Source organism: Vitis riparia, unplaced genomic scaffold (genome assembly GCF_004353265.1).
Source record: "Vitis riparia cultivar Riparia Gloire de Montpellier isolate 1030 unplaced genomic scaffold, EGFV_Vit.rip_1.0 scaffold548_pilon_pilon, whole genome shotgun sequence".
Taxonomy (NCBI): Eukaryota; Viridiplantae; Streptophyta; class Magnoliopsida; order Vitales; family Vitaceae; genus Vitis; species Vitis riparia.
Window position 1 is genome coordinate 175,874 of NW_023269700.1, and position 12,936 is coordinate 188,809.

General features: G+C 34.1%; 1 protein-coding gene across 2 annotated transcripts in view; it reads left to right on the plus strand.

The window, feature by feature from the left end:
- The first annotated feature begins 1,601 nt into the window (after positions 1-1,601).
- The window catches only part of LOC117910041 (chromosome transmission fidelity protein 18 homolog), a 40,164-nt gene continuing 28,829 nt past the window's right edge, over positions 1,602-12,936 (plus strand). For both annotated transcript variants that reach the window (XM_034824093.1, XM_034824096.1), the window contains exons 1-4: positions 1,602-1,658; positions 7,963-8,024; positions 9,299-9,436; positions 9,569-9,842. In XM_034824093.1, the coding sequence (XP_034679984.1) occupies positions 9,823-9,842 (20 nt within the window). In that variant the 5' untranslated portion in view covers positions 1,602-1,658; positions 7,963-8,024; positions 9,299-9,436; positions 9,569-9,822. The remainder of the gene's footprint in view (positions 1,659-7,962; positions 8,025-9,298; positions 9,437-9,568; positions 9,843-12,936) is intronic.

The following is a 12,936-nucleotide window of genomic DNA, read 5'->3' on the forward strand; positions in this document are numbered from 1 at the left end:
TAATGAATTTTAAATTAATTTTATCAAACAACCTTGATACTTAAAGTAATAAGTTTTAAATCAATGACTGAAGTATGATTTAACTTAAAGTCAACTTAAGTCATTAAGTAATAAGTATTAAGTTTACCAAATATTTCTTAAATTTGTAAATAATAAAACGAACTTTCATTATTTCTATTATCGAATATTCAAATTAAATTTACTACTTTGAATTAAAATAATACAAAACACTTTTTATTTATAAAATTGAGCACCTATAATTTTGGTATTAAAATTTTAACCACTTAAAAGGGTGTTTTGTAAAATTTAATACTTATTACTTGATAAGTTAAGTTGACTTTAAATTAAATTATTCTTAAACTATTATTTAAAACTTATTATTTATTTTAAACTTTAAGATTTAAGGTTGTTTAATAAAGTTAATTTAAATTTTAATATAAATAATCTAATTAATATATTTATCTTCACTGATTTTAATTAATATTTATCTTCATTAATTTTAACTCGTATTTATTTTTATTAAGCTTAAATAATAACTTTATTTGTTAAACATCTATTTACAGTATGATAAATATATGAGATAATTATGAACATATATTATAAAAGATATGTAGTAGATGTAGAACTATACTTGTAAAATATACCATTACCATATATTATTAAATGATGCAAAAAAAAAAAAAAAGATTAAAAATAAGTTAATTTTTTTGACTTATTACTTAAAATTCATTTATAATATTAAATTATTTGATTAAATATATCTAATTAATGAATTTAAATTAAGTTATGGAGTGATTAGATTAATTTATTAAATACCCTTATAGACTATATTTGATTATCAAAAAAATGATAGAGAAAAATGGAGGAGAAAAAAAATAGTAAAACAGAAAATGCTAGAATAATTTTAAAGTCACTAAGATATTTATTTTATTTTTTATAAAGATTAATATTTTGAAATATATTAACTAATAATAATTTTAATTATACTAGATTTTCTCCCCTATTTTTCATAATAAAATCAAATGCAAGAAAATTATTTCTCTTAAACATTTATTTTTCTCCTTCCCTTGAGTACCACCAATCCACTTAACCCGGCTTTGTCGCTTTCTCTTCACTTTCCGCCAAACGAGTGCCAGAATCTCAATCACTTCTCTGCAACCATTCTCCTGCCCACCTTCACCCATCAATGGACGCCAACATGTACATTCCCTCCAGAAGAGCTCGAATGGCTGGAAGCCAATTCTCACCTCCCCAAGACCTCGAAGACTACGAAGACCAAGAACCCCAGAACCCTACCCTGAAGAAGAAAAGAAAGCTCCCTGAACTCCTTCACCACTCTCACAACCTCAAGCCAATGGCCAGAAACGCCCCCTATCCGACGGACCAGATGCCCCCGATTTGGAAAGCGTAGCAAAGCTGATCTGTCTGAGACCGGAGCTGAGGAAGATTGGCTGCGGTACTCGCTGCCACAGGACAGTGACGGTGATTTGGAGCCTATGGTTGTTGATGAGGAGAGAATCGTTTCGCGATACGCGTCAGAGATTGACGGTGATTGTATTCCGGTGACTGGACCAGGTGGCGACAGGGTTTACTTGAAGATTGCGCGACTGGGAGCGACGGGAGGTTGAAGAAACTTGATTTAGAGGGACGCACCAAGGGTGAGTCTAGTTTTGTGGTAGCTGTTTGGTTACCGAGAGAATGGAGGAAAAGAACAGTAAATGCAATCTATGAATTCTAGGCGTATTTATCAACTGACCACAACACAATTTTGGTTTTTGAAACCGTTTTCTGGTAACAGAACCAAACATGTCTTTAATTTTGCTATGTCTGGATCCTGAAAAACAACATAATCACCAGAGCTCCACTTAGTTCAATGCGGCAATTGTTTAGTTGAAAGTGGTGTTTTGAGTTTTACCTTTTTATTTTCCTTTCTTTTTCCTTTTATTTTCCTCATCTTCTTGGCAACCAAATGAAGTTCAATTGTGGAATCACTGCCATAATTGCTTGGATGTTGATGATATAGAAGGGAACTGCATTTGCCCTATCATATTAATTTGTTGAAGAATTCATCGTTGTTCTTCTTTTTATTATTTCTGTGAAATATTAGCTTGAACTCTGATTTTTGATTAGATTTTTATCGAGGAACCTCCAGCCAAAGTATATTAGTCACTAGCAAACCAAATAATCATATTTCTATTTTGTTTGGAAGTTTAGGTTATAGCTTGACCTGAAGTGTATCAAAATAGTTTCATCACATTTGTCCAGACAACCAAGTTCCAGCTTCAAGTGTTAACAAACTGGAATTTTGGCTTCAAGGGTTGACAAACTGGAATTTTGAGAAGGTCACATGATTTTAAAGGGAGGATATTACCTCAAGTAGGGGCAAGTGGCAAAATAGGATTTACCTAACACCCCTAATTGTTAGGACTAAGGTTTCACTGAATTGAGTTTAGTATGATTTTGATATTTTTATTATGTTGTGAGAGACTTATTTCTGAAAATTATGTCGAATCTGCAGTCAGTCATGAAGTGATCCTTGTGTATTAAGCTATGCCCCACATGACTCTTGCAAATTAGGTTTATGGTGTTATGAGTGTTTCTTGAGATTTGCCTTGACACATGTCTTGAATTCACTAACTAGCATTCGAACGTTATGGTTATAAGTGTTGTTCCTTTGAATGCAAGACAATTTAGGGACATGATAGAATGAATACTCTTTTTGGATTTCTTTTATGTTTATTCTTTTGGAAAGAAGGTACCAAGTTATCAGATGTTCTAAATGAAAGAAATTTGCAACAATTTGGCATGGTCTTTTTGATAGGTAAGGATCAATTGTATTAAAAGTGCTTATCAAAAGGGCACACAAAAGTATACATGGTGTATTCAAGAGCTAAGGTGAAACATGGTAGAGGGAAACACAAAAAACAACACCCTTGCCTTACTTAGACTCTTAGAGTTCAACTATCGATAGCGTTGATCATTGACAAAGAGCTGTCTCTTGTGTGTACCCTAACCTATTCTAAAAAATTGTACATAAATAGTTGTTTAATTGCTCGATCTGCATTTTTAGTGTTCTCGAAAGCTCTCTTATTTCTCTACTCCAAAAATCAATATAAAGGAGCTGCTCTCCACACTGTTTTCCTACAAAGGGTATGTGCCAGCTTAGAAGGACATCTTGAACTAAGGAGATCACCACTTACTGAACACCTAATAGAGCATAAATTAATTGCCAAAGCATGACTGCTTTGGAACAATGAAGGAGGATATGGTCCATCGTTTCTTCCTTTACTTTACACAAATAACACTTACTTGACAACTGTGAACCCCTCCTTTTGAGTTGATTTGAAGTTAGAATGTTCCCCATAAAGCTTCCAAACAAAAAAGTCAACTATCATTGGAACCCATGGTCCATATAATGCCAGATGGAAATGCCTCCATTCTATGATTTCTTAAGGAATAAAGCGATTTAACTATAAATTTGCCACTCTTTGATATCCAACTAAATTATGATATCCTCTACATCCCTTCTAATTATTTGCCCTTGCAATCTCTTAAAAAACCTACACCTCTCCTCACTCTTAGTCGATGTTTTGTCTTGTAAACAAGGGATTCCAACAACCTCTCTACCTACTCTACTCCCACAAATTAGTCAATTGTACATCTTTAGCAGGGACCATAGAGAACAACTTAGGAAAAGCCTCTTCTAGGGAATCATTGTTGTACCATCTATCCTTCCAAAATTTTACCCTCCTACCGTTTCCCACCCTATACCCAATCTTATTATGAAACTCCTCTCACTTGCTCTTAATAGCCTTCCACAACTCCACCCCATATCCTTTCCTTCGATGCTCTCGAGCACCATCCGTCCTCTTCCTCCCCACTCTTCCCTATAATGACTTGCTTCCAAAGGGATTATTCTTAGTTGCAATCTCTAACACCATTTTCCAAGGAAGGCCTTGTTTAGAATAGACAAATTTTTGATGCCTAAGCCTTCACCTTTTTTCTCCATATGGACTATCAACTAATTCATCAAATAAGGCCTTCTTTGAAGCTCTCCTCCCGCTTAAAGTTCACTTTAATTGTAACCAAATAAGTCCTTCTATGGGAATTTGACATTTTGTGGAAGAACTTTAGAATTTTTTTTCTCTTTCTTTTAGCCATAATTCTCGTGGTTTCTACCTCTAGGAGATCTATTGTATTACTACCTACATTCTGAACTCCTCCATTATCCCCTCTTAACCTCACTTTCCTCCATTGAAAGGGCGGTCTCCTTTGTTTTTGCATCCCCGAAACCAATCTTGTTGAGAGTTGCAACTTTATTAGTAGACAAATTCCCTACCACCTCTCTATTCTAGACTTGTGGATCCTGCTTCAAAGCCTTTAGTTTGCTAGCTAAAATGTGGCTATAAGAGCCATTAACATTGTAGCCTTCCCACCAATTTCTAACTAGGTCTTTAAAACCTTCTACATTTAGCTTCATATTTTCAAACCCAAAAGGCATTTTGCCCTTCCTCATCTCTCTTTCATCAATAAAATAGGAGCAGGATCAAAAACAAGTTTAGGCAACACACTTTGGGTCAAACAATTGAAGTGACTTTCCCACTCTTTTGAATCAAGGTAGCTATCCAGTCTAGAAAAGGATGAATATTTAGATCACCACACTAAGTAAAAGGACCCGCCGCAAGGGGACGATCCCTCAATTGAAGCTCATCTATGATCTTCAAATTTCTTCTTTCCCCTAGGAATTTGACAAACATTAAGATCCCTTCCAATGCAACAAGGGTTGCTCCACAATGCTCTAATATCTCCCAATTTTGACCATAGATCCTCTCTCTCTCTCTCTCCATTATGAATTGACCTATACACTCCTAAAAGCATCTAAATAAAATTATCCTTGCAGTTCTTAAACCAACATGAAAGAGAAGGCACCCCATTTCTACCTCCAGAAGCTTCATGACCTTATTGTCCCAAAAAAACTAAAATACCCCCTACTTGCCCTCTGGCCTCCACATTACCCCAATTTATATTCTATGTACTCCTAAATTCCTCACCAATTAACTCGACATTTATTACACCTTGGTCTCTTCTAGATGAACTAGGTTTACCCTCTACAATGTGATCAAAACCTTTGCTACTTTCCACTTTTCTATATCATTAATATGACTTTCAAATCTTTCACAAAAGGATTCAAATATTTTCTTTTTGATAGGTAAATAAGCAAAATATATTAAAAACGCTTGCAAAAAGGTGCAACAAAGTACACACGGAGTATACAAATATGACCTATAGGCAAGCAATAAAAGAAGAGAGAAAGATTAAAACCCACCGTCCCACCAACACCTAGCTCCAACAAGGGCTGGAAACCCCTTAGCGAAAAACCAAAAAAGAGAAAAACATAAAAAACCTTACCTAGAATGAACAAAGAACCCCTAGTCGAACCACTAGTGGTCAACAGAGACCCCTGCCACTAACTCCGCACCCCTCTCCCCTTTCCTTTTACTGTGGTTGAAACACTATTATAATTGACTGAGCACTCGAGGCTTTGGATTTCCTTCTCAAGATGCAAAGAGGACAAAAGGATTCAAATCTTCTTCACTAAACTTTGCATATCTCTAAATAGCTTCTATTCCTCCTCCCTTTTCTTGAAGCTGAATTATGGTTAATGGAGCACTCCACTTTGCGAAGTCTCCTCTTAAATCTGGATCCAAGTGCCAAATTCTTTTTTATTACTCGACTTAAATCTTTGCTCCTCTTTCTGTTCTCCAACCCTTTTAAGAAGCCATTATTTTCTTCCTTAAGATCCTCAATTGACATTCCCTCAAATATGTTGAAAGTTGCTAATTTTTGAAGGTATCCGTGGAGCAGTTGAAGATTTGGCTCGCTCTACATGGAGGGGAATCACATAATGAGGAAGGCTCCTCAATGAATCCTTCTTCTTGATCACTACAACCACCTCTCATAGTGCTTGCTAACATCTCCACCATCATTCCATTTTTCAGAATAAAGCAGAAAGTTCCAACCATTAAATTTTCAGCCTTTGGAAAAGACCCATTAAGAGGGTTATCCCAGTGAACCATACTCCTATTGTCTTTTCCATTGGAAGATTGCCATTTGAGATTGAAAAAGGAGAGAATGCCCGTGCCCTAATAGAGTATGGAGTAAGGAAGCTTACTTGGGAAGTAGGAGGCCTCCTTCACTAGGATTACATCCATAGGAGTCAACAACACAACCTTAACTAGAAATCTCTTCTCAACCGTGGGTTTGAGATCATCCTTGACACTCACAATCATGTCAGAGAGTAATGAACCTTCGAAACCCTCATGATTGCTAGAGCTCATGGTTTTAGCCTGATGAGAGATTGCATAAGGCTCTCGTAATGCTAAAGGGCCAATCATCTCCATTAGGCCTAGACCTTCCCCTTTAAAAGAAACACAACACACATCCATAGTGCCTAAAAGCCTCCATCCACGCCTATACCTAATGCAACCCCCTTCATTTCATGGGGTGACATGCAAACATCCCCATGTTTGTTTGCATATGGTCCACCAACCCTAGTCTCGCTGCGATGTGTAAAGCACCGTCCAAGTCCTCTCCAACCTCCAACCTCCAACCTCCAGCCCCTACCTAAGCTTGAGCGGCTTCACCACCAACATCCATGGTGGAATCTCCCACCACAGTTGAATGGCGAAGTAAAGCTTTCCTACCATAACTTGCAAACTTCTTGGGACCTTCCTTCCATCTGTTTTTACTACTACCTCTCCCACTATAAATTTCAGCGCACTGCAGTGTCTTCATCTACAACTATGAAGCCTCCACAAGCTTCACCTAATTGCTTAAAAAAGCCTCTGTGCCACAAAAACAAAGGAAGACCCATAATCATCACCTAAGATTCAGCCACCTTATCTCCTTCCCTAAGTTAGCCAACCTTTAGAACCCTTTTTTTTTTACAATAGCCTCTTCCTCTTGAACATTGTCACTCTTTTCTAAGGACCTTTTGACTTCATAACTAAATCCAAACTCAAATAAAATAGGAAAGCCACCTATGAAGGCAAGATGGATATCCACTCTCATTCTCCAATTATACTTAACCCAAGACTTTCAGGATGGAAGAAATAGTGTCTCACCTGAGACCTTACCCCATTTTCCCACTAAACATTGATTTATGGCCTGCATTTTGTTGAAAAAATCCAAACCTCCAAATTGAAACCACACAACCTTGCCCACACCCCTCCAACCATCTTTTACTGCATTACTAAAAGGTGTTCCTTCTTTGATGCTCTTGGCTATACAACCTGGAGCAAGGGAATTGTTGGCTTTGAGTACCTCAAAAAATCCAAGGGGAAGCTCTACATCAAGGGCTCTTAACTTTCTGGCTAGCACCACCCACCCCCTTAATACTCTCCTTCCTTTTGGGAACACAAGGGAAAATCTCTTTGCCTCCACTGAGCAAACATAACACATGAGGAGAATGTGCCAGCTACATTGCTCCTGAGCTCCAAGTTGAAACTTCTTCCTCCTGTCTGTCTAGGCCTTTCTGAAGCTATTCAGATTTACATCCTGACAACATACTTCACCCCTTGCAGCAACAAAGACAAATGCTTAGCTCCAAACTTAATCCACTCTGAGAATCCTTTGATCCTCTTTGTGATCTTGCCAGCACCCTACCTCCAACTTGATCGATCAAAATGTCAAAAGACTTTGACTAGATCTTGATGTGTTACAGTTCTGTTTTCTTTTATCTGTTACATGGAGTGATTTCTGTGGTACTCTACCTGCCATGAATGCGAGTCAAGGGCATTTTTTTCACAGATTGAGTCCTTGTGACATTGCTCATTTTGTATAATTCCAAGATTTTGTGGGCATCCTTATTCATTTGTATATGATATTATTTTTGCACAAAATTAATATTTGAATTAGTTGATTCCAGGCCTTTGATCTTTTCCCAATCTATCCACTTTACAGGTCTTATTTTGGAACCCATTAGTGTTCTAATGCAAAGAGTGGAACAAGATGCTTTCACAAAGGTATATCGTTTTTTTTCTTGGTTTTTTTTTTTTTTTTTTGGGCAATGGTATTATTTAGTGTTCTATTTGTGAAAACAACTTGTAATAATTCATGTTTGATGTCAATGCTCTTTTTTCTTTTCTTTTAGTGAACAGATATTTAACTTGATGAATTAAAGAAAATCACTTGGTTTTGTGTATAAAAAATTCATTAATATGCTGTAAGTAGCATCGAAGCTTTCCTAACTGGTCACCTTTATTGCAGAATATCAATTTATTCTTGTTTTTTTGTTCTGATCAGATTCATGAACTGCTTTTGTTCATATCACTGTTTCACAAAATCAGGTTACCAATATAGAAGCTTCCATTTTGTCTATATGGGTAACACATCATCTTATGATTTGAATCCTATGAGGGTCCTAAGAAAATTTAGTGGATGGCAGCTACTTGATAAAACCAGAATGATCCATTGGGGCCTTGAAGCTCTTCTGGTAATTGAGAACCTTGGAAGTGGTTAATTTTGATACTATATAGCATGGACATAGACATGAGACATGAGTACATCACCCTTGGAAGAGGTTAAGTTTGAATAGGATTTGGACATGAGACACAAGTCCAATATGACATCAATTTATGACATGATAAATTTTGAAGGACTTATACATGAAAAATATATTATTGTGATTCTTATTTAACTATTAGAAAAAAAGATACTATTTCTATATTTTATATAATAATACAAATATTAGTAAATTTATTTAAATTTCCAAACTCACAATTGCATTACCAGGAAGAAAAAGCTTGGGGAATTTGGTAGTGTATTACTCCTCTTCAGTAGTCTCTCTTCCAAACTATATTATTTTTCTTTATTTAGGAAATACCTTATACTTTTCCATTGAATGTTTGATTTATTTAGGCCATGAAAAAATTATTCAAAATTTTGGACACATCTGAGAAATGTCTGAAACATGTTTGAGAGTATTGTGCTCAAGCTAGCGCAACTCCTTTTGAAGTGTCTGCTGCATAACTGGGACTCTCTGATGACTTTTATTATTAGAAGATCTTATGAAGTTTTATGCAAAAGGCCATATGAACCACCAAATTTTCACTAAAGAAATCCAAAAATTAACCCTTGTCTCAATTCATATATAAAGTTAGAAATTATCTTAAATTTTATCATGCTATGTGATGTACAATATTAATTTTTAGGGGTAGGAACATTGAAGTTGTTTCCCTTTTAGAAAATATTTTCTACACATTATAATGTTTCTTATGAATATTGTTGTCATGCTTAGGCTTTGCAAGCAAGTTCTGAATTGCAGAATGATGCAATCCTCCCTGAAACACAAGTGGTCAATGAACAGCTTTGGGTGGATAAATATGCTCCAAGTTCATTTACAGAGCTTCTCAGTGATGAACAGACAAATCGTGAGGTGAACATATTGTTCATAGTATTAGTTTGAAGTTCCTACAAAGCCAAAACCTTAGAAGGCTTATTTACATTTGGAGTTTCTGTTTGTTTGATTTTTTTCATGATTAATTAACCTTGTATTGTTGTTCTGTAGGTCCTCTTGTGGTTGAAACAGTGGGATTCCTGTGTTTTTGGATCTGAAATTAGGAGCACGACGGAGGAGGTCTTGTTTGCTTTGAGACGACATTCTTCCATTGCTCAACATCAAAGGCCCTCTAGTATGAGCTTTCTTAGGAAGAATAAAGGACAGCGATTGAGTGATGGAAACTCCAGATACTCTAATAATTTGGATCAAGAAAATGGGAATTTGAAAGGCCTTCAGGAGTTGTGGAATAAAAAGTCAGGGGTATGGTCCTCCAGAACAAAAGGTTTGTTGTGTACTTATTTCATAAAACAATTATTTATTTATTTATTTATTTCTTTTTTGTAGTTGATAGATGTTTAGTTTGCCTTTCACTTCAAATAATTTGCATGCAGATACACTTTTGTTTGAAATTTGCTAATCTTTTAATTTTAAAATGTCTAACTAATGCACTCCATATATTGGTAAGAAGCAACAAAAAATTAATTCTGGAATAGTAAGGACTTGGAAAAGAAAGGATGTGTCTTTCATGACATTAAATTGAAAGATAAGTAATCATAGTATAGTAGCTCTATACACATGCTAAATGACCTTAAAGGACTTTTGAAGTAGATGCCCTCTCATGGCTAGGAAATTTGTGTATTAATTATGATACTCCTCTTTGCTTATATTCCGCTAGAATTCTCTAGAATAATGTGGTGTCTCCTTTATTAAATGGGCATATCTCCAAATGAGGCATTTTTCTTTGTTGTCCTTGGATCATGATAGTGGAGTTACCTTCAATCCAAAAAACATTGTAAGCCTAAACCTTTCCCCCCTTTATGGCCTCTACAGGAGATCAAATCTTTACCTCAATAGCCAAGTCTCTACTAGCTGGTTTTGAGAGGGCTAAGATATTGTCATTTGAAATGGTTTTTAAACATATGGCCAATCCCCGTTTGACCAAGATGCCCTAGCAAACTATTGGCAAGATTTAGCTTAAAAGATGCTAGGGAAGGAAACCTCCATATATCAATGAATGCAGCATTTGTATTTGTAAAATTACAAACAACAAGTGAATCTAACGATATACTCCTCATTGTGAACGCCTTAAAACTCCTTGTTAGAACCATGGTTTGAAATGTCGCGATTTTTCACCAAAATATCGGCGAAATTTTGCTTATCGGGTGAGGCCGACGCTATATTCAATATCGAAAGTCGTTTGATCGATTTTTCTAGAATTTTGTCAAAATATCGGCATTTATTGGCTTTTTGCTGATTTTTCGGGAAGTCAAACTTTGGTAAACATGGAGTTGGTGGGCTTAGCGCGTCAAACCAGTCAAATTTCAAATATTTTTGCCCTGTTGCCGCTACTGCCAAGATTCAAGCCTAGGCCAAAAGGCTTAGGTTCAAGCCTAGTTACCGCTGGGCGGTTGGGCCAACTTCTTCTTGTTAATATATGTAGATAATAAATATGTTAAAGTTTATTATTAAAAAATAAATAAATAAATTCTTATTGTTCTATTTAAAATTTTTATTTAATTAATTAATAAATATATAAAACCACCATTATAAATTTCTTAACAAGTATTTTAATATCATTTATATGATCATTAATATAAAAAAATATAAATATTAAAAAATATAAATATTAAAAAATCATATATGCATCATCATTTATTTTACATTATTGAATGCATTTGAATTAAATAAATTATAGTTTTAATATTAGATGTATCATCATTTATCTCATTAATCCTATTTTAAAAAATTACTATCACTTCACTTTAAATTTTTTTTATATTTATCTTTTTAATTTTATTTAATTTTGAATGTTTTTATTTTAAAATATTAAAAATATAAATTATTCTAAAAATACGAAAATATAGAAAAATAATAATTAAATTCTAATATTTTATAAATTAAAAATAATTTGATTAAATAAATAATAAATTATTAATACTGATCTGATATTTTTTTGTTTAGCTACACCTATGTCAATTATACTTAGAAAATAACTTTAACATGTGTATTTTTATTTATTTGATCATTTTTGGAGTTTCTCCAAATATTTCCATGAATTTTGAATAATTTTCGCCTTACTTATATTTTTGTCAAAATATCCACTGATATTTCTCTGATATTTCCGATATATCCGTAAAATCCAAGTACCGATATATCCATATTTATCGATATTTCAAAGCATGGTTAGAACCTAGGGAGTTTAATAAAACACACCTATCACATTAATGATCTTGGGAAGTTATACTATTAAGGAAAGTTGTTTCAATTATTCTTGTCTATTTTATCCACATAATAGTCAATATAGCATTGAACCATAGGACACACTTCTTTCTACTATAGCCAAACCTTGAAATGGATCTTTAACATCCTTTGAATCTCACTAGGAGCCACACAATATATGGCGATTTATTAAAGAAGTCTTTGCCAAAGAGTAAGGTGCTAGGGCATTGAATAAACACAAGGCTAATCATCTGTCTACTAGGTTTTCACATGACACAAACCTATGGATGAAGTTTCAAGTGGCTAGTATTGAACCTCTCAATAGGATAGTCAATAGTTGCATGAACCTCTTAATAGATAGTCAATAGTTGTATATAACAATTTAAATTATGAAGTTAGAATTAAAATTTCCATGAGTTTTGGGACAGATTTTTAGGAGTTTTTCCATTTTTTTCCTCATCGTATAGCTGCCTATAGATATACAATTTTTCCTCAAATCAATATATACAATTATTCTCACATATGCCTACAATATTCAATTTATAACGAGGAATTCTATGTGTTGGTACAAACACTTCTTTATTGGCAATTTTATCTTATTTATAAAGATTTTGTTTTATATTTAGATCATGAAGCACCAAACTCTTAAAAGAATTTAAATCATTGACATGAAAAATGAATTTCTTGTTTACATGAATATTCTTTTGTTCTTAAGCACAAGGTTGAATTGACAATCAGATGCACGAAACCGGGTGGTTTATTTCCTTACTTCTATGGTTTTCCAAGTGATTGGATTTGATCAAATCATAAAAGATCACCTTTTTAGCAAGTTTATTTATTTATTTTTATTTGTTTGGTTCTTATTTTATTTTTAATTGGGAACAAAACCATAATTCACAAAAAATATGATATTACAAAAGAAGGATCAGAAATCCTTCCCTAAATTACAAAAACAAATAAGAAATAGAGGAAAAGAATTACACTCCAATAGACATAAAAACAACTCAACATTGCTATTTTAACGCTTTTAATTTATATATCAAAATTCAATCAAATTGAATAATGTGGAAGTGAATGCCCTTAAAAACTGTAATAGTGGAGACCTAAAAAGATGAATAGAAATAGACTAAAACCCATATCATCTCTAAAGTTCTCCA